The sequence below is a fragment of the Anguilla anguilla genome, chromosome 15 (genome assembly GCF_013347855.1).
Source record: "Anguilla anguilla isolate fAngAng1 chromosome 15, fAngAng1.pri, whole genome shotgun sequence".
NCBI classification, from domain to species: domain Eukaryota; kingdom Metazoa; phylum Chordata; class Actinopteri; order Anguilliformes; family Anguillidae; genus Anguilla; species Anguilla anguilla.
Window position 1 is genome coordinate 24,971,856 of NC_049215.1, and position 25,862 is coordinate 24,997,717.

A 25,862-nucleotide genomic window follows, 5' to 3' on the forward strand; every position below is an offset into this window, starting at 1 on the left:
TGGCCTAACTGCCTGTTTTTTAAATGTCATTTTAATTATTTTTATTAATTGATATTTTTGGGCCTGCGTATTTTTATCTTTCAGATCTTGTTAACTGTTTTTAAGTTTTGAATGTTGGTTGTATCCAAGTTGTCTGTGTTTATTCTATTTTATTGTAACAGGACTTGAATCCAATTCCATCATTTTTAAGATAAGGCCACTTTGGTCATGGCAAATCAAAATTCCATAAGGTACCAAGGCCAAATTTTTTGACATGCTTGCAGTTGTATGTGCCGTGAAAAACACTGGAGAGCTTTATTTCCCAGAACTGAGGCAGGCAACTTTCTATTTCTCCTCCATGGGGCATCGCAGCCATATAGGCTAGATTATACAGCAGGCCACGAATGGCTGTGCTGGCACTTAAATTATAATTCTCACGGCCATCTTGTTTCATATACCAGATGGGGGCAGCTGAAATTTGGCCGTTGGCAAAACTCTAACTCCAACTGGCTCCAACTGTAAAGCCATATGTCTGCTGGTCAGTCCAAACCCTGCTGCAAGGCCAACTGCCCGAAAGGGCCAGTAAAAATATAGGCTAATGAATATAAGTGGATAGGTCTAATAGGAATCAAGTGAACGGAAATGAAATGATAGTGGGTGGGAGGCGGATTTATTTAAAGGAGGGTTTACGTTAATAGTCAGAGACCTTTGCAAAAGCTGAGGGCCAGAGGGAAGTGTGTGAGAATTTTAATCCAGTCCCCGTTTGATGAGCAATAAATCCCTTCTGCTATGATCAGAATTATCACGGTTTTTCTTCAGAGAAAAATGAGGCACGATGGGTAGAGACTATTTTAAACAGACCAGTGCAGGATAATGGGGCAGAGTTTGGTTTGTAACTCAAGAGGCTTGCAGGTTTGATTCCCAGGTGTGTCGCTGTTGGTGTGCCCTTGACCAAGGTACTCAACCTCAATTTACTTCGGTAAAATATCCAGCTGTATAAAAGCATTGTACATGTAAGTGTAAGCATACGCACCCTCAGAGCGGGTTCTGAGCGAAACCGGGAATGACCGAAGTCTCCGACTAAAATTCTCAGTTGCTCTGAAATCGCCACGGAAACAGACTTCCCTCCGGCTGTCAGACCCGCGTCACTCTGAACGGCGCGCGGTCTATCGCGGAGGACAAGCGACAGCCCGGGTGGACAACTGACGCTTGGCGAGAGACGCCAGTGAGAGCGGGCGTCGCTACTCAGGTCTATCGCCGACGTATCTGTTTGAGTCCAGGAAGACAAGCGCTTCCCCCCGCCACTCTAACGGAGCGCCTGACAGTATCAGCAGCCTCTGTCCCACTCTTCCTCTCTCTCCACATCTATATCACTCCCTGTCCACTCTCACTCGCACTCTCTCCAGTTAAAAAAGAAAACACTTAATTTACAGGACAACCAGAACATCCGAGTAATAGCCTATAAGATACAAAATATAAGATGAATAATGTCCAATTAAACAGCCCAATAGCCTGATCAGAAGTGACACAGTTGGCAGACTAATGCTGCATTGTCTTAGCTAATTTAAAGAAGCTGCAGGACTGATATTAAACATATTTACACAAAGGAAACTGGCTTTTTAAAGTAATATGCCCTGGGTAATCATAAGACACACACACACAATCAAACTGTGAACACGGTGATCACACTGTGTCACTATGCTTGTTTGCTAGTGTACTTACACTTGACCAGCACTGCATTAAAACACTGCCAGTGTCTGTGAAGAAGCAAGACTCACAGCTCACTGCTAGGAATAGCCTACATTCTGCGAAACACACAAGGCAACACCATAAGATGGTCCTCAGCCTCACAGGGGTGTACTGGCAGTGAGCAGAGGTTAACGGGACACACTGGAATTTCCCTGACTGTAAAAATTTCAGGGGAAATGGGGAGGAAAAAAACCAACAGGAAATGGCTCCTGTAGGTGTAGGTTTCCCTGAATTAGCGCAGGCGTTGCTCCTGAGAAACTAAGATTGTCAACTTTTCTAACGCCATGACACGCCAGGAATGATTCAGCACCTTTAGGAAAGACCCACATGACAACAGCAGTCCACTCTCACCCTGAGAGAGAGAGAGAGAGAGAGAGAGAGAGAGACAGAGAGAGACTTCTCCCCATTCCAGCTCACTGAACATAAACATCCCTCCACACCCCCCGCCGCCCCCCCGCCCCACATCCACAAAAAAACTTGAACATTTTTATTTACCAGCTTGTAGAAGACGAGCTAGCTCCACTACCCACCTTGCCGTTAATTCTACCCTCATGAGCACTCAATGGGTCTAAAGGACCCTATCTTTGGCCTTGTTGCGCCTGAGAGAGAGAGAAGGTGGGAGGAAAGAGAGAGGGACAGAGGGAGTGTTAAACGCATTGGTATGCACACAAGACCAAGTGGCTGCGGGTTTGAATCCAGAATGATCCACACCAGGCGTGCTTGAGCAAGCTGCACAACAACAATCCGCATGTACCAGCTAGTTATAATACGCACAGCAAAGGGAGGGGTGACACATGAGGTAGTGCCCTAGAAAGACCATAGCCTGACAAGGCGAGACCAAATCAGTATGGCCTACACACATTAGTCCCGTTCACAGAAAATCTGATCTGTAATTCCGAAATCAACACAATCTCAGCACTCTTCCACACAAGCACTAAGGATCCCCTTTTGAAACAGCCTGCTATTGGATCATGAATCCTGCTGAGAGATTCACAAGCTAATAACAAGAAACCAACATGCAACATCCTTTAAATGTTATAAATCTATATAAATTTTTAAACATATTTGACATGCAGTTCACAAAGGTGTGTGGGGTCAGGGTGTGGCGAGCGGGCCTGAAGAGTTACTGTCCCAAAACATCAGCATGGCGTCTAGCTCTTTTCAAAGAGGCGTCAACACGCGTGCATTCTCAGCACAGTGCTGGGAGAAAAGGCTTTGAAATGAACACTGTGTTCTGACACAATCAGCCCCCGAACCCCGTCTCCCTATTGGTCATTAACACAGAATCAACACAAAAAGTCATTTGGAGAAAGGTGAGGCCAAAGTCAAGCCTACCCAAGATGGCACAGATGTGTTAAAAAATGTAACCAACCGTGACAGATTGGGCTGCGCAAGGAGTAGACGCTCCCCCTCTGTCCAGTCCCAGGGTTGCCCCGGAGACACAGCAGCGCTGGTCCGAATGCCCAAAAACTTCCCACGGGGCTCCCGCACTGGGGTGTGATCCGCACTCTGCCGTTAAAGCTGTTAATGCTCTCGGACCGTCAGCGACCTTAGCTCTGAGCGTCCCATTGGACAGCCTGAAAACTGCTGTGAAAGTGCATTTTTTAACTTATATTTACCCTTTTTTTGCTGCAGCTGAAAGAGCGCTGCTCTGCGTGCAGTGGGGGGAGGACTTCGGACTCAGATTCGGTCAATATGGAAGCGGCACACACAGTGTGGGTAAATGGCAAACAGGAGCTATGTCTGCCCCTCTCCTGCCTGCCCCCTGCCAACAAAAAACAACTGAACCAGCAAGGTCTTTCTGGGCTGATTATTAACCACGGGGAGATTTGGTTGGTTACGCTGTTTGCTTCTCGTGCTAGAACACTTGCTCAATGTTCTTTATGTGGTAGCGTATGTAAGGCCGCCAGAGGTCGGCCGTGTCGGACTGGGATCTGTATTTTCCCCGCTCTCGCCCCGGCTCCTGTTAGCGTAAGGCCTTTAGCTTCACAGAGGGCTAACCGCTCCTGTTTGACACGCCCCTCACAGTGAAGTGGGCGGGGCAGTATCGCACGCGCTCATAATGGAACATGCCGTACTGATGCAACGGCGTAGTAACAGACCGCTGGTGCGAGACTGTCCAGCAGCAAACGGTGTCTCACACAGCACCTGGTCCGATTTCAGTCCTGCCGTTACCAGCCGATTCTGTCTGGAGCTCTGGAGAACGGCACAGCAACCAGGCGCAAAATGGCATGCAGAGAGGGGAGGCTGCAGGTTAAGTCTTCAGCATTCTCTCAGGTCAGGCATCTCAAATCCTGGCTATGATGGCATCTGTAACATCTGCCACATTTTCCACTAAACAGACCTGCAGATCGGTTTTTTCTCCAGTTGGTGACCGTAATGCAAAACGATGAAACACGCTCCCCTAAACCCTTGAGTTTGCAGTCTGAAAGTCTGTCTGAAAAATACAACTTTCTAGCAGCGCATGGAAATGGTAACAAAAAAAATATTTTTTATTATGTAACGAGACCATCATCGCAAATATGTTAGACATAGCCTACTGAAGTGGTGTTTTGTCCACTTTGCCTTGCCCTGTCTCAGAGTGCTGATTTGAGGAGTTCTCTACGGGCCCTGCTCTGAAGGAAAGCGCGGCTAGTGCTCCAGGGCTTTGGAGAATATTCCAGAATCCTCGTTCACAGAGCGCTGTGCTCAGGCACGAGTACTACGCCCCATCAGCTTCGGTTTTAGCGCCGGTCTCCACAGATAACCCAAAGCACAGAAAAGGACAGCCAGGATTTGGACATTTTGGCTATCTGTCTTCTGGACGTCATGTTGCTGTTATCTTCGATCCCACACGGATCAGCTCCAGCACCTCTATGTGTGCCTCTTCAGAACTGCCACCTCCAGCAGCTCCTGAATCTTAACTCCTGCCCTTGTTCATGAGGTCTGTTTTTATCTCGCTGACGCCAATCTCAAGGTGCAAAGTTTTTGACTCAACATGCCCCATGGTGATAGGCGAGAAAGCAAACTGCAGCAGCAAAGCCCAGCCCCACCACCCACCATAACACCCCATCATTAAGGCTAATTGGGTTTGGGGAGAGCACAGGAAAGATGTAGCCCTGCCTAGGTGCACAAAAGTGATTGGCCAGAGTCTTGAGGTCCAACCAATGATCAACATTCACACAAGCAGCCAATGTGTGTAAACACACACACAGAACTATGACTGGGCTATTACAAAAAAGCATGGCTCTTCACGTGCCGGGACATGTTAAAGGCAAAATAACTTTTTCCCTTGTGAAACACAGCACTCAAACAGAAAAGGAAAACTGCGCAACAGAGCTTTCCATTAATTATCCAGTGAGGTTATATTCATCATTGATCTCTAGTAAAGTCATATAGAGGCAGCAGTGGGAACCCTGCCCGTCCGTTTAACCACGTTCCTCTGAGGAGTGCCTGGGTTCGCTGCAGGCCAAGAACATTCTAGAGTGAGAGGCTCTGAGCGCACAGCCAGCCGTTTGAAAACTCTATGGCCTAACAGGCAGATGACATCATCAGGGCAGGGAAGGGTGTGGAAAAGCATGGGTCTAAATCCCCCTCTTTCCCCAGCGGCACGGACTGTGAGTCCTGCAAGATATGTGAACGACGCACCCCGAAAATCAAGGAAAAAACTGTCACAGGATGTACCATCCAGACTGGATTAGGCTGCATTTCGTCTCATAAGGAACACTTGTTTTCATGTGCATTGTGATTTCACAATACCCGCCAGCATGAACTTGCCTTCCTGTTCATTCCAAGAGAACTTATACAGTGAAATCTGAATGACTCATGATATATTTAAAATCTCTAAAAGCCTGTGTGTGGGGGGGGGGGGCATCAGCATGTTGCTACAAACAGGTAGAAGCACCACCTGAACCTGCTGGCTTGTTCCTTTGTATGAATGTGATTACAGAATAAGTTACCAATTCATGAGAAAGCTCACCTGCAGACCAGCTAGGCCACTTTTGCTCAGCACAACTACCTGAAGCGCTTTCATCGAAGCAGGTGTTCACGCAACAGAAAACTGCATTGCCACACAACAAACCAATGTGCTGTTTCTGCCTCAAATTCACTGGCTGGAGTGAATCTGGGAGGAGACCCTGAGTATGATTTCTGCACCTTTTTCGGTTGCAAGCCTGTAAGTCGAGACAGGGTATATCAGAAATCTGGCGCATGACAGTGATGTCACTTTGAGCTATGAGGAAAAAAAGGATGTGTAATGTTGACTTAGTGGCCATAAGCCCCGTTCACCACCCACTGAGCTTTCAGTAGACAATGTCAGCAGTCATTTCCATAGATGATTGCAACAGAGTACTATTAATGCCCTGCCTACATATTTAAACCTCATACCAAATATCACCTTGAAATGCAGCTATGAACACTGCGTCTATGTACACAACACCACGTACACAGTGATATGCTTTTTGACAAATGGGTAACATGGAAATGGGAGACTGCAGGAACAGTGCAATGTAAGGTTAGAATAACATACCTGGACAATGAGCACACACTAAAACATCCTCAACCACATTTTTATTTTTAAAAGATTTGTGAATGTGAGATAACCTCAGAAACAAACTACAGCTCTATCTACTTGGGAGGTGGAAACCCATTAAATTTTTTTAACGGATTAGCATTTTCCTCCCACAAATTAAAAAAAGGAATAATGTTTATGTCTTGTCCTCCAGTTCAAGGATTCCATATTTTGTGTACAGACTATCATGGGGAACAGTGGGAGTGCTACAAAGGGGTATATCAGGGCTTGAAAAGGCACGCGCACACTAACACACTCCTGCCATTCATACTGCAATAGTATAAAATTACCAACACACTCCCACGTTTGAAAGGTCGTGACATTATCACTGAATAGATAAACACACACACATTATTGACCAATATGCTAGACGTTCACTCTAACAAACGCCACTCACTCAGCTAACGTGCTGGTTAGCCAGAAAAGTTGTGACATCATTTCGAATGGCCGTACTACTGGTGCTCCATATCACTTAGGAGCCGTGTAAGTCCCCGATGATCTCCTTACCTTGGTTATGATGAGGGGTTCGTGGTACTCCAAGCCACCTTTCAGGCTGAACCCCCACGGCGCACCCCCGGTGAGTAACACATCAACCAGCCTCCATCCATCCCCACCGCTGACCTTCGGCTCCAAAGGCCCCAGTATCCCCGCTTTATGCGAGAGACTTTCCTGAGGGGGTTCGTGTTCCCTAGCTGTAAATCTAGGATCAGATCTGCGCTCCACAGACGTGTGCATAGTGTCAGGGCTTGTTCAAATCTTCTCTAAAGTCTTGCGTTTCATTTGATGTAGGAAAAAAATATCCCTGTTTATTTCTCGCAACCAAAAGTGCTTTCCAGTCACGATAAAGCACTGAAATGCGTTAGAAACAGTTTTCCAGCAATATGGCAAATCACCCGTATCCGAGAGATGTGAAGCTGTCAAATTCAGTTAACGACATCAGCAATTAAATACCAATTGTAACTCGACGCGAGGTTTGTTGGTTATATTAGTTCCTTTTTAACATTAAGCCGTGCGTTAGTAAGATCAGTGGAACTGTGTCCGGTTAACCAGCTAACATTAGTTACTAAGCTATCATTCTTGCTAGCAGTTTTCCACAGTCGTATGTGGCTAGTATTAAGCAAAGTTCCCATTCATAGTAAAAGCGCAAAACTGTTAAGTTTACCCCAAAACATCAGTCCAGCGTGGGTTCCCCCCACCTTAAGATACATCAAATCCGCACGTATTCTTCCAGTCATCCATTGCAGTGGATAGTGAATTTGGGAATTTAGCTAATGTTAGCTACTTCCTCCCTGAAGATCCTCTTCCCCCAACCTATTGTATCAACGGGTAGAATGAGGTTTCCTGACCAGCTAGCGCGCTAAGTCTGGCAACAGCATTTGGCTTCGTCGATAGTCTAACGTAACTCCAGAACTCCACAATCAGTTTTGCCTCAATGCTAGCCAGTCGTTGTTTTCCCGAATAATTTATATTTCCCCTAACTGACAAAATGAATTTTGAAAAGCAATTTGGCACATGCTAAATAACTACGTAACTAGCTATCCTGCTCTTAATGTGCCTAGGAAAACATAAATTGGATTGAGGTAGCTACCTGGTACGGCCAGCAGGGGCTTGGCGTCAACAAACCACCTGTAACTACTATGGGATATGGGATAGTCATCTGGGAGATCTACACTGAACAAGGGCTTGTGCGTCCTCTACTGGCAACGACTACATTTTACTTTTCCCATAGCAAGACTCGGAGCCCTCAAGCCGTATGTCTGTTGCCAACTGTTTAACACAGTGATGTGTGCATCACCGAGGCGAAAAGAAATGTTACCTCGTTGAAATGGCAGTGTCCTCACTGGGAATCAGACATGCAACATTGGGGTTACAAGTTCAGTTCGCTAACTGTTATACTCCACTGCTGCCCAGTTTGCTTCTGTTTGGCATATGTTTATAATTTTTGACACTGCATGAAATAATTTTGCAGTATTTGCGACCATATACCTGCAAATCGGACAATGAGCCTTTGGCCTCTTTGGAACTCCATTAAATGTTGCTTCATGGGATATTTTTTTACAGTGAAAGAATTTCGATCACTGGGAAATGAAGTATAAGACACGCTCTCGTACAGATCTAAGAATAATGCTACCGTTTTAATGACTGCACATTTCAGATGGGCATGCGGGTGTGTGTGGACAACTGGTTGCAGAAGAATGTTTATTTTTGCGATGCAACGTTTCCATCTAGTGGGTTAAACGTGCTATCACGTGTTAAATCTTAACTGCAAACTACGCCCGACCGAAAAGATACAGTCGATTTCTTCTGCCGCAGCTGATGATGATCGCCGTAGGCCACCACAATTGCAGACGGCATCCAGCATTAATGACAAAATTAACAATAATATGTACTGTTATATGCATTGAGATGTATTTCTTTTAAGCTACTCAACTGGCTATTAAATGTTTTATTTTTTGCAAAGCAGTGCCTTTGGTATAATATGGTGTATTCTTTTAAACAAGAACACAGCTGGGTTAACTGGTGAATTGATCAGGGCTGTGCAGATGCAATGCAAATTCACAAATCTGTTATGTATGCATATCGGCGACTTAGCCTGAGCCATCCGTTTCAGGTAGAGATCAGTATTTCTGCGCAGAATCTGAATCGTTACAACATATCCTGTATTTCCTGGTGACGTGCAGCTTCATACTGGAGCAAGGCAAAAGTGAGTCAAGGCGATCGTTTTGTTATTAAATTAAACAGTGGACGGTTCTTAGAACGAAAATGTTCAAGGGTTGGGGGACGTGGCTAGGACTAGAGACAGCCGCAAAGCCAGTGGAGAATGAACCCGGCGATGTTGTCTTAGAAGCGGAGACAGCCGAACCAAAAGAAAGTGAAGTTGAAAAACAAGAGGTGACTGTGCGGGGGGATGAAGAGGTTCCAGCTCAACAACTTCTCCTGCAAGCTAAAGGCTTTAGCGGTGAGTCGATTTAGCTAACTTGGAAGCTTTTCTTTCATCTACTTGATTTCGCATTGCCGATTTTGCTTGCGACAAAGATACAAGATCAGATTGCTTATATTAGTATTCTAAATTTTAGCAAATATATGACCCTCACTGATATAGCTAACGTAGCTATCATTCACTGTGATTAGTGGTAAGCTGGTTGTCGAGAAGAATAACTTTGAAGTTTAGCTGTCATGGAAATTGGCTAACAAGGATGTGCATTCACTATTTTTGTCTATTGAGTACGCATTAATTTAGGCAAACTATATTCAAGAGATTTGCTTGCTGGCTATCGAGTGAAATAATTTCAAAATAGTCAAAATGGCTCACTACGACTAAAATGGTGCTGTCAAATGGCAAACTAACAGAAATTCACAGGAAGCTTTAGAAAGACACAATACAGTAGAGAAGATAAATAACTGCCTATTGCTTGCCTGGAAAGCTGCCACGTGATATTCTGCAAATGTTTGCTGGATAGTACTATTGTATAGCAACATAGAGCTTGTCTCCAGCTAACCAAAGCTTGTGAAGTCCCGGAAGTAAGTCTGCACTGCGCATGTGGGGTGCAAAACATTGGATGTCTCATTAAAGCGAATGGGGAATATAATACTTTTGAAGGCAAAATAAAACTTTCCCACTTGTATTTTGAAACTTGATTTACGAACTTTACGTTTCATATGAAAATCAGATTGTAAAAAAAAAAAAAACATTATTTTCCAAAGACTTCTGGACCAGTGTTTTCTACATTGAATTCAATGGGCAGCAAGCTCTTTGCCCTCAACTTGCGCTGTAGAGATCCACCACTTCCTAAGCTTTATCGCCTGGCCTCTCCTATCCTCTGCAGTTCCTGTGTACGCTCTATGGCAGTGGTTCCCAAACTTGGTTCTTCCTCGCAATATGTTGGTTTGAAATATCTTACCCTTAGAATTAACCAAAAACGATCATTTGACAGCTTTCATTAAGACATTTCTTCCAGGGAGGTATGCCCCCTGACCTCCCTAGAGGATTACAGTTATTGGGGACTATGAATTTCAACCCCTCAATATTCAAACAATAATTATGCACTTGGTTCCAGCACTTGATTGCATTCTTGACGTAGTTCTTTCTTTGTACCTCTGCAGACTTTAGCTGTTGTCAATTAAGTTATCTTTCTGGTATGGAAGATACGTGATTCCCATCTAAGATGGTTGCAAATGGAAATGAGCAACAGCGTATTATTTTTTGTCCAGGTTACCTGTATAATTTTGCAACCACTGCTACAAAGAAGATATCCGAGTCGGTGACAGAGACAGCGCAGACTATCAAGAAAAGTGTGGAAGAGGGAAATATCGATGTGATAATTGATAAGGTTTGTTTTTAATTTTTCGGAAACTAAGTTGTGTTTTGTATTATGTTCTGTGTTACAACTGTCCTGGCAAGCCATAATAGAAATGCTGATGGTACTATTACTATTATGGTAAAAATCAATATACAGTATGAAGCATTCCTACTTTCTGTTTTGTTTCAAATGCACAAACTACCGAACTGTATCTCTCATCTTACAAATGCATCTCAACCCCATCCCCCCAGACATTTCTCGGGGATTTTCAGAAAGAACAGGAAAAATTTGTCCTGGAGAAGCATGCAAAAAAGACAGGTGAGTCGTGGAATTTTATCTTATCAACATGAGATGATAAAACACATGCGCCTGCATGCACATGCGCGCGCGCACACACACACACACACAGAAAAGCTGGAGAACACTTACCAAACAAAGTGTCCACATTTTCATTGTACTAGATGCAGCAGTGCCTCCTTGGGTTGGCTACAGTGAGGAAGAGACAATACAGCAACAGATCTTGGCCTTATCAGCGGTGAGTATCCATGGATACAGTCTTGGCAGGGTGCCCTGAACCAGGCTGTAGGTAATTGATTTCTAAGAGCATCTGCTGAGTTCTGCTCTCTGATTACGTTAATTAGAGCTGCATGGAATGCGTCTCACCTGGGTCCCTGTATCCTTACGTTCTCGAATGGAAATTGCTTGCAGATTTTAAGTTGTGTGTCATTTTGTGATGTGCTCACGGCTAGTTCTTCTTTTCCATTTCAGGACAGGAGGAACTTCCTGCGGGACCCCCCTGCTGGGGTGCACTTCCACTTTGACTTTGACCAAATGTTCCCCATTGCTCTGGTCATGCTGCAGGAGGACGAGCTTCTCAACCGGATGCGCTTCGACCTGGTCCCCAAACAGTGAGCATGTTTTCTGATGAGCCTTCATCCTGGTCCCTAAACAGTGAGCATGTTTTCTGATGAGCCTTCATCCTGGTCCCGAAACAGTGAGCATGTTTTCTGATGATCCTTCATCCTGGTCCCCAAACAGTGAGCATGTTTTCTGATGATCCTTCATCCTGGTCCCCAAAGAGTGGGCATGTTTTTTGATGATCGTTCATCCTGGTCCCCAAACAGTGAGCATGTTTATTGGTGACCATTCAACCTGGTCCCCAAACAGTAAGCATTTTTATTGGTGACCTTTCAACCTGGTCCTCAAACAGAGCGTTTTGTGTGTAACTATCTGACTTCATCCCCAGTAAGTATTTTGAGTGTGGTTGTGGCTACACATCTTGCACGTTCACAGTGTCACAAATGTTCACAACTGAAGGGCCGTGTGTGATGGAGTTCATGTCCTCATCACAAGAAGTAGCCTTGTGGTCTTTTGAAATCATAGCTTTATTCTCATAATTATGCCAGTATTTTTCCTTAAAATGTAACTGAAAAGTCATGGGACCAAGTAATCTGATTTTGGGAGCAAAGCTGGCAAGCATTGGGGCCCAATGCCTCTCTGAAACCCAGTACAGGACCAGGCAGTTGACCAGGCATGTACTCATCTCCTTGACAGAGCCAGTTTAGCCTTTCTCTCAAGAGCTGAGAGTTTTGGTAGGGAGAGCAGGCCAATTTCAGGATTTGAACTCCTCCGGAAGCCGAGCTGAGCGGCTCTTCATGTAGAGAGCAGGTTGAAAAGATTGCGAAGGCCCGTGACAAAGACAGTAATGTTGTAAATCTGGCCGGTCATTTCAGCGTGAAGGAGGCAGCGTTCTGGAGGAACTACTTCTACCGCGTCTCCCTCATAAAGCAGTCCGCCCAGCTCACGGCCCTGGCAGCTCAGCAGCAGGCTGCAGAGAAGGTGGAGGAGGACAAGGGCGGTGCTAGCCCTGAAAATGTGCACCTGACAGGTACTAATAACAATGGCAATACGTTTTATTTGTCAGTTATCATTCTGCACTCTCAAAGTCACCTTGCAGCATTTACAGATGGCACTCAAAATGGTATTCTACTTATATGAGGCAATGATACGAATAGTAATACTGAGTGTCGTCTTTTTTCCCCCATTCTTACATCACAGATGCTTTTATTGAATTGCCCCTTCCTTATCTAGTGTAATTAATGCGTTTGTTCAGGGCCCAAGTACCAAATTTTGTTAGCTGAAAGCTTATGATAGTTGCTCTTTTAGTTTAGACAAACCACTCTGCTGTTGTATTGATTGAGGATCTGTCATTGTAGCATTGTAGCCTGGACATACTATCAATGTGGTATGGATTGTAAACTATGTGTTTTTTTTCCATTATTACTTATCCATTCTAAGTTCATACTATTTTCAAGCCGCTCATGTGCAAATAGTGCTGTGGTTTGTTCTGACATTAATGTTCATGTGACACAGAGAACATCATGCCGAAAACCCCTCCCACCACCATCAAAACGACGGCAAAGGCCAATGAAGTAAGTGAAAACTTTCTGAAAGGGAGTCTGCATCATTCTGATTGGTGTGTCTGTCAGCTGGATTGTACTTTTTCAGGATGGGGGGGGGGTCATGCCACAGAACATTTCACAGAGGATTGTGAGAGTGTTTGAGGAACTCCAAACTTTTCCCTCCCCTTCGACTCATGTCGAAAAAGTTTTTTCTTGCGCTCTGCCAATCAAAGGCACCCCAGAAAGAATGTGTGATGTGTCAGTGCAACAGGTGTTTTTATGTTCAGCTGAAAAAGACAGCCTTCTTTACTGGTCCTTATGCAGTGTTCTTCTCAGCTGTTACTTCCTGAACAGCAGGACGTTCACTAGAAAAACATTCAGTGGTCATAATAAATTCACAGTTCATCATTAACTGCCATGTAGCAGCCTAAGCTAGGTTGCATAAGTGAGTCAGAAGGGGGTGATCTGAGAAGATCAAGTGTTGAAGATTGAGTCTGTCACTTCCTGTAAGTGCAGTTCAGTTAACAGGTGTGTGATCCACAGTTGCAATCAACCTCATGTTGAATCCAACAACAGTTGGACTCAGTTATTGTCACACATATTTAATGAGATGATTAAAATGTAATGTTGTAGTTTACACTCTACAGACAGTTCACTCAAATGTAGGAGGTAATATTTTCATTAATGGGGGCTGCCGTTCTTCCTGAAAAATATATCTTGTTTCTAGCTTTGGTGAGATTGCAGCATTTCTTGTTAACTGCTGTTGGCTGCGGTCAAAGGACTACGTGTAACGTAATGGAGGGGACATATTATTTACAGATATTTCATTAGACCATTTCCTGGAAAAGCAGAACTGTATGTTTTAAAGGGCATCATGTACTATTATTGATAATTACTGTTTATACTGAGTGTAACTGAAGGCTGTTTATTATGAGCTGAAAAAAATAACTATAGATTGCTGGCAACCCTGCAGGCCTCTAAGAAAGAATGTGCTCTCAACATCTTACAAACAAATCCACTGATATCTCATCGCCAGACAAAAACATGGCTTTTAGCCGACATTTATTTTGAGGCATTATGACCCAGTCCTTCAAGATGTGTAAGTAACGCAAGGGTCATTCATAATTTGAAGGTCATGTAGCTGATATGTTGAATGCAAGGTCGGCAGCACGTGTTCTCCAATACTACCATTTCCACCATGGCAGCACGAGGATGAGGAGATATCCACCAGCCCCGGCGTGTCGGAGTTCGTGAGCGACGCCTTCGACTCCTGCGACTTCAACCAGGAGGACCTGCGCAAGGAGATGGAGCAGCTGGTGCTGGAGAAGAAGACTGAGGAGGCCGCCCCAGACGGTGAGCCCCACACTAGATCCGGGGCTTAAAGGTAGATTTTGGGGGAATGAGCAGGAAGCTGGCCACTGGAGGTGACTCCAGGTCATATCGGGATAATGAACAGGGAGCTGGCCACTGGAGGTGACTCCAGGTCATATCGGGGTAATGAGCAGGAAGCTGGCCACTGGAGGTGACTCCAGGTCATATCGGGATAATGAACAGGGAGCTGGCCACTGGAGGTGACTCCAGGTCATATCGGGGTAATGAGCAGGAAGCTGGCCACTGGAGGTGACTCCAGGAACACGTAAAAAAAGAGCATCTCCTCAGCCCAGCTCCTGGAGGGACTGCATCATCTGCGCCTCTTAATTACAGCCAGGTGCCGAGCCAGCTGATTGGCTGGAGGGAAACCCCTTCAGCCTTCCTCTCCTCCTTGGAATATTATGGGTTTGAGTAGAGCGTAAGAAAGCTGCAGAAGCGTCTTCCTCTAGGACACGTGCTGAGTACACACAGGAATGCAGGCAATCAGTGGCTGGCAGTCCTGAACTGCAAAGCCAGAGGGAGCAGGTAATTGGTATGGTAACGGTTGTTATTTTTGCTTTTCATCGTTTGATCTCAAATCCAAATACGTATGCTTAAAGCATTTGGATTTGAGATCAAAAGATGAATACGAGACAAAAGTACAGGCAATCAGCTTTTATTTCATGGTATTTACATGCGTTTATGTGTTTTGCCATTTTACAGAAACAGCTGTTTTTCTGTTGAGTTTTAACCCCCATTTTAAGCTGTACAAAATTAAGCTAATAGATGAACTGAGAAGTAAATCAAAGCATGAGGTCACTGTGTTGAATTTCATCACTGGCATTTCAGTGTCCCACCCCAGTTCTTGGTTGATGTGCAAAGAAGGATAAAACAACACAGTGTGTGTGGTGATGTCATTATTATGAGTCCAGTTCACCTAATCTTAGTTGATCTGTGTGGGTCACCGGCAGGTGTGGCTGAGCAATGACTAAACCTTTCAGCATGGTCTCTGTGTGCATTTCTATAGCAACCTTCTAGAACGATAAGGAGTTGTTTTTAAAAAAAAATGTTATTACTTTTTGAGCTGTACTTTTCTGGAAAATGCTTGTGTGGTGTGGTTACAATGCTTAATTTAATTAATTTAATGTTTAATTAAACTTTGACATTTTAAATTACCACCCCACTTTCCTGTTGGTGTAAAAAGAGCCATGAAAACCAGCCCAGTGAATATGGCGAGATTATTTTGACCTGGGAATGCGTGAGACTTGATCCTCTGTGCCTTCTCCCTTTCAGACGAGACTGCTGACTGGGAGAAGGAGCTTCAGCGGGAGCTACAGGAGTACGAGGTGGTGGCGGAGTCTGAGAACCGCGATGACAACTGGGACCGGGAGATTGAGGAGATGCTGCAAGCCGAGGGCTAGGTCAGCTGTCCCGGGATGCCCTGTCCCCACCCCCCCTCCCCCACAAACCCACCGCAGTGGGGCGTCGCCCCATAGGAAAACAACCTCATCAACAGCGTCCAAGTCAAGCAGTTACGGATGCCCATTTGCCACTGTAGAGCCCGGACCTGGCTAGCGTGGGCTGGAGCCAGAGCAGGCTGACCTGCGGTTGGAACGGAAGCCCCGCCCCCAGAGCTGTCTGTGGCGCGCCACGCCACACAGACGGAGACAACCGCCTGGACCTCCTCCACAGAACAAGACTGAGCGTTTTCTCAAACAGGCGAGAATCCACATTTCTTTGATCTACCTCTGCTTGTTGGCCTCGGTCAGTGATGACAGCACACTCCTTCTGTCCTCCTTCCCTGGGGTTAAGCGTCAGCGCCAGTCACGTAGACATAACTGGGCATCTAGACAGCTCCTCCCACAGCCTGTGAGCCAGTAAGGGACAGCGCTATAAAAGATCCTGAAATTTAAGCAAACAAGCCTGACTCCAGCCGTACAGTGGAAAAGGGGCATAAGACTCCTCTCTTCGCACTTTCCACTACCTTATGCTCCAGGTCAGGTGATGAGTAGAGGAGCGAACATGTTTTATAATCATGAAATTGTGTAAGTTGATTCAGACACCTTATGAAAACTGTTACTCTGAATACAGCACAATTTACAACGCATTCATTTCTTTCCACACTAGGCAAGAGGGGTATTGATTTTATAATATGTAGATGAAGTGCCATACTGCAAACTAACGCTATGCATATCCTTGTAATTCTGTGAAAAATGCACTATATGATCAAAAGTATCTGGACACCCCTTGGTCTGGGGCTGTTTTTTGTGGTTTGGGCTAGGCCCCTTGGCTCCAGTGAAGGCAAATCTTACTGCTACTGCATACAATCACAATCTAGATGATTCTGTGCTTCCGCAACAGTTTGTGAAAGGCCATTTCCTGTCTCAGCATGACAGTGCCCCCGCACACAGCAAGATCCATATACAAGTGGTTTTGTCGAGAACGGTAGGGGAGAACTTGACTGGCCTGCACAGAGCCCTGACCTCAACCCCATCCAAAATATTTGGGATCAGTTGGAAAGCCAGCTGCGAGCCAGGCCTAATCGCCCAATCAGTGCCCAACCTCACTTATGCCCATAATTTTGAATGAGATATCAGGTGTCTACATACTTTTGGCCATGTAGTATATAAAACCTGTTATTGTATATGGACACAATGTTCCTATCTCAGTTCTTAGCACTATTAGCATTTTTGTATTTTTGAAATCAAGATATTTTAAAATAAATAAATAGATAACATGAGGTTGAGGTCCCTGAAACAAAAATCCAGGAAGTCAACTCCACCAGATGTAATGTAAGGGACTACAATCCTGCGTGTGAATCCTACACAGGCGGCTGCCCCACACTGCAGCTGTTACCATCAACATGGTGTCTCCTAATCTGGACATCTTTTTCACCAATACCGTTTGCATTGCAGCCCTTTAAATCAAGCTCTCATCTACATATTAAATTTAACCCCACATTTTGCTGTTTACATATACTTTAGTTCTTTTTGGGTTTTTTTTCTGAGCTCAACACCTTGAAAAATGGATGCAAGTAATAGATTGGTTTTCTCCTCATGTGCAGATCTTACTCTTTTTTTGATTGGTAGATAAGTGACGTGTCTTGGCCAATCACACGACAGGAAAATAATATGCTGCGTGACCAAAGAGAATGGCAACATCACCTTAGATCACCCTTTCCCCAACTGGTCCCAACAAATCAATCCACATCGACCTGCTTTTACTCCCAATATTTAGAAAAGTTATCGCTATTCTCAGATAATGATGAAGTAACTGCATGGCCAGTGGAGCTTTGCAAAGTCTGTGGATTGGGAAGAACAGAAGAAAAGTTTTATTGTTTGATCCCTGTATGTTACTTCTATGTGTGTCAGTGAACGACACTGGCTTAATCTGTTTAAATAGAATGGGTGAGGGTGAGTTTTGAATTTCTGTAGCCTTGTATTCATTCTGTGTTCATTCCCCGTTCAAAAAGTTTGGGTGCTGTTGGACTCAGAAATGTACTTGTAAACGTGCAATGGGTTCCTCCAACCAGTATTTTAGGTAATATTACCTGTAGATGTATTTGCTATGGAAAATCTCAACTGTTAAGTATTTCTCAACTGGTAGTTCGGTGGAATAAGTAAAACCTTCATACGTATTATGGAATATGTAAAAGCTTATGTAGCTCATTTCTGTCACTATTAAAATAAAAATACAGCCTTGGTGTGATACCATCCATCCATCATCTGTGCCTGCTTATCCTGGTCAGGGTCTCGGGAGGTACTGGAGCTATCCCAGCATGCATTGGGCGAGAGGCAGGAATACACCCTGGACAGGTTGGTGTGATACCTTTTACTGTAATTTTTATTCCCATTTGGAGTTGCCTCATTTGCTCACATAACTGTACTGGGTGCGATGTAAATGAAATAAGCTTATTAAACACTTCTCCAGAACATTGTTTTCGAGAATGCAAGAATGCATTTAAATTTTCCTCAGATTAACAGGGGTGGTCTGAACAGATGTATGGAGGGGATTTGGGGGAATAGTCGTGGAATTTTTGTAAGGGTCTTTTAAGCATGGGGTTTTTTTTTTAGAAAATGGAGCCTTTAAAAGGAGGTATGGGGGAATACTTTTGGACTTTTTATAAGAGTCATTTAAACAGGGGATTTTTTTTAAGAAAAAGCTTTGGTTAGAATAATAAGCCACAGGCAACATTGGCCTTTTTCCCAGAAGTCATTGCTTCCTTCCAATATGGGAATGAGTTTGCCATTCCCAGGCCTTATTTTTTGTGCACATCACGAGCAGAATTAGTTGCTGGGGCGAAAAAACACCATATATGTTAAAGAAAGAATTGAGTTCAAAAAGTTACAATCGAGAATCAAGCAGTTCAGCTATATCTTCCCAGAATGTTCATGCTAATCTCCCTTGACACCTGTCTGAGGCTCAGCCTCTTCAGGGCTGGTCTACTTGTACTGCTAGCCAGAACTACTCTGCAAGGACTGTCTACTTCTGGGTGTTTTATACTGCCCAGTTCCCAATCCAGCAAGAAGCAAGCATTTCTTCACACACAGAGTCTTCCTGTAGGTTCCCTTTCAGGGAATTGCCCCTGTACCTCACCTCCCAACAGAACCCAGCTGTCGGCTGGACTCCCTGTTCTTCCTGCTGTCCAGTCGGGGTTACTACTGGCTGCCTTGCCAGCAGACCACTCCAGTCCATTCAGAATGCTGCTGCTCGGCTGGTGATCAGCCAGAACAATAACGGCCGTCTCAGGGCACTTCACCTTCCACAACCCTGCGCCTGGTTTAGGAGTGAGTCAGATTCAAGACCCTAGGCGCTACCTTAGCGGACCCCTGCCCATTCTTAATATATCTGCTTCTACACCCTTATGGACGGTCTTCACCCCCCCCCCCCCCCCAATCACAGATTTAGGCTCTTAAAATAAAACTTCTGAAACACGGACCATCACCATGTGCTGACCCAAAAACGCGTCCGGCCTGATTGAAGGTGAGAGACGCACTGTTTATCACATGCACTCGACACCACCAGGGCCTTCCCATAACACCTGAGCGTTAAAGAGAGCTGCCAATACGACTGACACTTTCCAAATTGACGTTCTTTGCTCAAACAGCAGAGACTTCTCCTCACCATCCTGTATGCCTCTCTAATACACAGGTCCCCTTGCTAATTAATTTGCCTAATCTGTCATTCTTTTAAAGGTCAGGGTTGTGAAGCGACGAGACAGCCCAAAACCTCACATCGTCTTCAAATATATTACCACACGTCTTAGTTTGACGTTTCCACGACGTGGAAATTACAATTGACTGCAATGTCTCTTTCTTTACTCTTTTATCATTCAATGTACTTGATTCTTTGAAAACAGTAATTGAGGTGATCTCACAACTTTTAAGGCCAATTTAAAAAGTTGCTAACACGACCAGATAGTGAAATAACGATTATCTGAAAAGCATTAATTCGAAAAAAGCCTCGTCTGAAATGAGTGCTTATTCAACTAGTCCACAAGATGGCGCTGATTAACAGTTTGTGACCGAAAGAGCTATATTGTACCTGCGTAGCATTTGACCAACGAGTTTTCAGTCGAATATGGACGTGATTGGACACTGTGCTTTCGTGTGACTAATCGGCGCAATTTTTTAATCCTTATTAATAAGCACAACTCAATTAGTGACCGCAGCAGGCCGGGTAGTTTACGGTTGGCCTGCATTATTGTTTAGCTATGAATAGAATTGTAGAAAATCCTGCTGTTAAATACAGTCCGAGGCCGAGCATCCCAGATAACTGAATATGGTGCCACGCACATTCGCGAGCCAGTGAGCAGAGGAATCTTGCAGTTAAAGGTGGTTCACATAAACAGAATCCAGTTAAAAGGGGTTAAGCATTTAAAATAAAATAAAAATGAAACTTTTGGGCCAGTTCAGGGAATACGCGTGCGCTTACCTTACTTGATTGTCCCACAGGTGGTTGTCAAATATTGTAAGGGTGCTCATTATGCATAAGTACTTACGTATTGGCGAATGTTAAATTACTTTAACAGCATTCTTCTGTCATTCCTTAATGAGAGCAGTTTCAATGATTATAATGTATTACAAATATAATTCAATTATAATTATAATTATAATACACTCTGATCCTTGACAAAAAACGTCAGTGAGTGACCAGCAATTACAAAGTATTATGATACTTGACCTTATAGGTTATTATAAAATGTTTTATAATGTGTTAGAATTACTGCCATAAAGCATTATGAGTATTTAAGAGTGCTTATAACTACAATTATATTTGTATTATGAGCAGATTATAATACATTATAAGGATGTTAATAATGCATTATAGACATAGGCGGGCGGCATAGAAGCTGTTACCCCTTGGGAGATGGGATGGGGACAACCATCCTTCTCTCGGCATCATACAGTGAATTATATGCCACCTTGTGCAGTTGCTAGCCTTTGTTGCAGCTGGCATGGTGAGGGTCTCTACACTGGGAATCAGTGCTTTTGCGAGATGAAGCACCTGGCAGCCCCCTTTTCACCTGCAGATTTGTCAGCACCCACTGAAAGGCACACCAAGGCTCAAACTCTGCTTGTCAGCACCGTGTGTTGTCCCAAAGCAAACGGAACTTCTTTCTAACCGGCGCTTTGTTTACTTAATAAGTCCAGGCTGGTATGGCTGGCGGTAGATTTGTGTTTCAGATTCGGTTCTTCCCTCCTGTCCTACCCTTGAACCCTCTTGTCAGCTCAGATTGCTTAAGGGCATACAGAGCACGAGTCAGTCATGGTCTTTATAATTAAGCTTAAGATTTTTAGATATTTAAGATAATTGAATTTGAGCTTGAATTCTTCTAGATTTAAAACTAGGTTTGTGAGACCTCCGCAGAAATACTTTACATGCCATTTTTAAATGCCCAGTTGTCACAAGTCTTAGTTCAGATAGTCCATTGTAATTGATGTCATTTTAATTGTAATAATAGTTGTTTAAATCCCAAAAACAAATTTAGGATAATAAAAATATGTTTAAATTATTATAGTTAGTTGGGCATTCACTGTCCAAATATTTTTTTAGTTAACATCAGTTGCAAACTGTTCTGTTTGCCAGTAATTGGTGTTACAATACAGCTAAGATTCACTAAAAGCAACATTTCGCCAGTCTGAGACATGGTTTAGTGAAGAATGTAATAACTGGAGTTCACAATATGGTGATCGAACTAAATAATGTGTGCATTGTAGCAAACCTAAAAAAAGTGCTCTCTACACAATAACAGAATCTGGTGCCAAAAGCCTGAAAATCAAAAAGGCTACATGTAGGTACTTTATCGAGGAATGCTGTGTTATTTGATAAATCCATTCCTTGACCATGTGTCCAAATATGTCTCTGGGGATACAGTTTAATACAGGTGCAGATTAGAGGCAAGGTGCCAAAGGACAAAGACATTTTTGTCAAATTAACAAAAAGCCATACACTGGGTGCGCATGTTAGCAAGTGGGAGGTCTTTTGCGTAACTTTGGTCCTGTGGATGGGGGGAGGGGGGTAGGGCTACCTACTTAGGGAGGGTCTGTGGCTCATTAGGTGTAGATCGTTTGCAGGTATGTTTAGCCTGCGCTGGATCGCAGAGCTCCTGTGTGACGTGCGTCACTCAGTGCTGGAAAGGGTCCAAGTGAAAGCATTCCTAAGGCATCCTCAGGCCTGAGATTTCTGACCTGCAGAACAGCACATCCCCCCCCCCCCCGTCCGCCCGTCCGCCCGTCTACTCAGCACAAGAGATGAACCAAAGTCTGAGTTGCCCTAATTGCTCATTGAGCTATAGTTTAAGAAAACTGGTCGCCACCAGGGTGATTAGAAGTTACAAACAAAGGCAGCCACAAGCTAGGTCCATCACTGATTGCACAAGGACTGAAAGACATGCTGTCTACATTACAAAAGTATAGTGCACTGTCAGGTTTTTTTTTATGTCTCAAAAATATTTCAAAATGTTTTAATTTTTATCTTAGTTTTTATAGTGGACTCTTTGTTGTAATTTTGTCTAGTATATGACACTGGACCAATCAAGTCCATGTAATTCAGTGCGTGCATTGACTTGCTAGAGGAGCTAAATAAATCGGAATATAAACCCGAGTCCGTCTGGCCCATGGAAAAGTCCGCCAGCAGTAGTAAGTTTCGGGTAGAGTCGTCACATTTCCTGCCATCTTGAAAACCGCAGTGGTAATACTGGAGAACGTTGCAACATGCAAAGCTATAGATCCTCCCACATGCACAGGAGCCCATGGGGGAGCCACGCCCTGTGTGGTATGAGCGATCACATCTCTATGGTGTGGTATTCACGCACTTTAGTTAAGGAGCCTTGTTAACCAGTCTTCTGGTGTATTTTCAGAACTATCAACAAGAGTGATTCTGCACCTAAGTAACATTCGCCCCATTAACGTCTGGTAAAGCCAAAGCTAAATTGCAGAGATTTTACTGACATTCCGGTTTATAGTTGTGTCTGTGTGCTCAATCTCATTTGGAAATCCTTCCCGTGCCGTAAGCGCATTAAAACCGCTGGGTCAGCTTGTTGGGGGTTGCGCTAAATGGAGGTCTGTCTGTTAGAGACAATCCTATTACGGACACTGTGTTCGTGAGCATCATCCTCGCCTCCGCACGCCGTAAGAGCTTATATTTAATGTTACTGTTTGATGCAACGTGGGCTACAACGTAGAAAGTCACTATATAAACCCAGATTGACGTCCTTACGTTGCAGACGCTGTTCGTGAAAGCCTATTGTGGAAACTAAGTAACAATAGTTAAATAATAGGCCTAAATTCCGTGACAATCTAAATACATAATAATATTTATTGTTCTGACGTTAAACGGAAAGTAAACATCGACTTTTAACGTTATTGACTAAAACCAGGTAATTGGTTTCAGGGCACATAAAACACAACTGTCAGATCAAATCTCCTGAATTCAGTTACCTGTTGTTAGGCAATGTTTAAGGTTTCTTCACAACTTGCGATCTTGCGCCAGTATAAACCCATATTTATGTGGGTCATTATAAATGGAAAACGCGGAAATATGCGGTGGGTAATTGCTTGCGAGCTACGCTTGACAATCCAGAGCTTGTCGGTTTTATTCTCAGGCACTTCTATTTGTATGAAGGCTGGCGTGTGAAATATACTGTAAGTTGCGCATCCTGTACCATCCCCAATTGGTGTGTGTGTGTGTGTGTGTGTGTGTGTGTGTGTGTGTGTGTGTGTGCGTGTGCGTGTGGAAAGGAAATATATAGTGCAACTCTCAAAGGTTTTTTTTTTCTTCAAAATTTTAAGTCAGAGTTCTAGAACTCCATTAGAATGTTCTTTTAAGAACATTCTAATCACATATTTGTGATCTTACACCTTAAATGGTTAATTATGTTTTAGCTAAAACAATGCATTGAGCATTGCTTTAGCTTAGAAAAGTAGAACAAAGACAAGTACCCGTCCGCTCTTAATGATGGAAATATTTTCTTCACTTTCTTTAGAAATAAGTTAAAAGTGGCCCTTTTCCACACACAGACTATCGTTTTGCATCAGCAAGCAAATGGTACGACACGGAACGCTCCAGTTCGTTCGCCAGATCCCTCCCTCGTTCGCTCACGTGCCCGAGATCTCTCTCGCTCGCTCTCCCTCGCTCTCTCTCTCGCTCTTGTTTTGTTTTACACGTCCGTGGAGCGAAGCGTGCTGGAGGTTTATGGTAATTGCGGTTCCCCGACTGGCCTTCTGGGTAGCGTCGGTGAGTGGGAGCGAATTGCTCTCAGCTCTCAGTCGCCGCGGCACGCACGGAGGCAGCAGTTGGTGTCTTGAACGGCACAGAGAGACAGTGACGGAACTGGAGCCACGGGGAAAGGAAATAAAGAGAGAAAAAACGCATAACCTTTAAAATAAAATAAAAATAGAACATATAAATAAACAATGAAAATGTTAAGATGGATATCATACATTTCGAAATAATTTCTATAGGAAGTGTGTGTCCACGAGCTGTATTTTGAAGCGGTGTGTGCGGTGACCCAACATGGCGCTGCGAGGCATAACCAGACTGAATTAATTCCTGGAGTCCGAGGACCGTCGCCACCTGTACCTTTGTACAATACGAGAAGATCTAACCTCGCTTTTGGACCAAGGAATATATCTGCTCGGATCTTTAACATACACTTGGAATTCTGAGGATGTCTTTATACAACTTTTGCTTTGCACATTGTATTTTTATCCAACTGGAAATTCACTCCGAGTTTCTTTGGATCGCTATAAAAGTTCTGACTGCCTTCAGCAAAACGTGTGAGGAACAATTATAAATACATTAAAGATCAGTTTGGTAAAAAATACAGTAGGCTAAGCCACGTTTTATTTCGGGTACCGTTGTTCGGATCCAGACGGTGGGCAGAGTTTTCACGGAGATGTTTGCGCTTCTGTGAAACATAAACAGGATAGTGTCTGGTTTGAACTGTTCAATTCGGAAACTTCAAACGGGGAAAAGCAGACGAGAATCGCAAGACAAGATTTGATTCTATAGAGATAATTTCTTGAATTTTTTTCTAGGTAAGTAAATGTTTCGTTCAATTTTTATATTTATTTGTGCCGTTTTCTTTCGTATTTCTGTATCCCGACACCACGCAGTTGTAACTGCTATTGGTTATAATTTCACGTATTCGATTGGGGAAAAAACGATATTTTGTTGTCTTTGTAGGTTTGTCTTTGTTGTCCCTGGGTGAATTGGGGTGTTTTATTCCAGGATCAGTAAAAGGTGTCTGTTGCTTATAGCTTACTGTCTGCGTTAAAGTCGCGGTATCGTGTTCGGATACCGGATAGAAAACTACAGAAAATGGGTGTCTTTGTGCTTTTCGGTGGGGTAATGTCTTAAGGTTGATAAATTACTCAATTCGCTCTGAACTGGCGACACCCTTACTGCCAGTAATGATTAATTTCCAACGCTGTGAAGGGGCTTCCCAGTTAGCGGAACAATTTTACGCTCGTTGAGATTCCGTAGCGAGCTAAAAACCAAAGAAGATTAGGTTTTAAATGAACTGTTTCTGCCACTTCTGTACGTCTGAAATGCGGCTGGTGTTGCTGTTGCCGTAAAGAATGGGAGACGCTACCCGATATTTCAGTCATTTATATTCCTGAAGAATATACAAGTTACTCTGTCCCAAAAAAAAAAAAAAAAAACACACGAGGCAACGGATTTGTGCCTCGCCCTCTCTCCGATTATTGTAGACTGTTTACGAATAGGCTACGAATGTACAGTTCAACATGCTAGAGGTCATCCCCTGACTGCTTGTCTGCGTGTGTGTGTGTGGGAGGGGAAAGGGTGCGGATGTATTCCTCGTGGGGTAAAGTGAAAGATACGAACGAGATATAGAGACTGCGGCAGAGATGCGATCCTTCTGTACTGATAGCCTGCATGCAAGGGCCATTTCCTTCCAACTGAACGGAAAGGTTCGTGCCGGTCTAAGTCAAACTGCAAGAAATATCTTAGTGCGTGACGCATGTGATTCAGATATAGCCACCTGTAGTTATGGGAATGGAGCCC

At 43.9% G+C, this 25,862-nt stretch overlaps 3 protein-coding genes across 8 annotated transcripts in view; 2 read left to right on the top strand and 1 right to left on the bottom strand.

Annotated features, from left to right (window-relative positions):
- The window catches only part of LOC118214269 (protein Shroom2-like), a 42,837-nt gene extending 34,959 nt beyond the window's left edge, over positions 1–7,878 (bottom strand). The window contains exon 1 of one of the 2 annotated variants that reach the window (XM_035394102.1): positions 6,785–7,878. In XM_035394102.1, coding sequence (XP_035249993.1) covers positions 6,785–7,012 — 228 coding nt within the window. In that variant the 5' untranslated portion in view covers positions 7,013–7,878. The remainder of the gene's footprint in view (positions 1–6,784) is intronic. The other variant, XM_035394105.1, reaches the window with a different exon arrangement.
- Positions 7,879–8,808: 930 nt separating this feature from the next.
- LOC118214532 (synapse-associated protein 1-like) lies at positions 8,809–18,051 on the top strand. The gene is made up of 9 exons (XM_035394566.1): positions 8,809–9,236; positions 10,490–10,608; positions 10,830–10,896; positions 11,040–11,113; positions 11,347–11,486; positions 12,312–12,466; positions 12,952–13,010; positions 14,186–14,333; positions 15,624–18,051. The coding sequence occupies exons 1-9, from the start codon at positions 9,041–9,043 to the stop codon at positions 15,749–15,751; spliced, it is 1,086 nt and encodes a 361-aa protein (XP_035250457.1). The 5' UTR covers positions 8,809–9,040; the 3' UTR covers positions 15,752–18,051.
- A 5,938-nt stretch (positions 18,052–23,989) lies between these two features.
- Positions 23,990–25,862, top strand: part of LOC118214185 (BCL-6 corepressor-like) — a 64,744-nt gene continuing 62,871 nt past the window's right edge. For all 5 annotated transcript variants that reach the window (XM_035393860.1, XM_035393865.1, XM_035393861.1 and 2 more), the window contains exon 1: positions 23,990–24,871. The gene's annotated coding sequence lies outside the window, so the exon portion shown is untranslated. The remainder of the gene's footprint in view (positions 24,872–25,862) is intronic.

Coding starts and splice junctions, on each gene's coding strand:
- LOC118214532 (XM_035394566.1), top strand. CDS start 9,041: ATGTTCAAGGGTTGGGGGACGTGGCTAGGACTAGAGACAGCCGCAAAG. Junction 10,609..10,829: donor TCGATGTGATAATTGATAAG/GTTTGTTTTTAA, acceptor CCATCCCCCCAG/ACATTTCTCGGGGATTTTCA. Junction 13,011..14,185: donor CGACGGCAAAGGCCAATGAA/GTAAGTGAAAAC, acceptor CCACCATGGCAG/CACGAGGATGAGGAGATATC.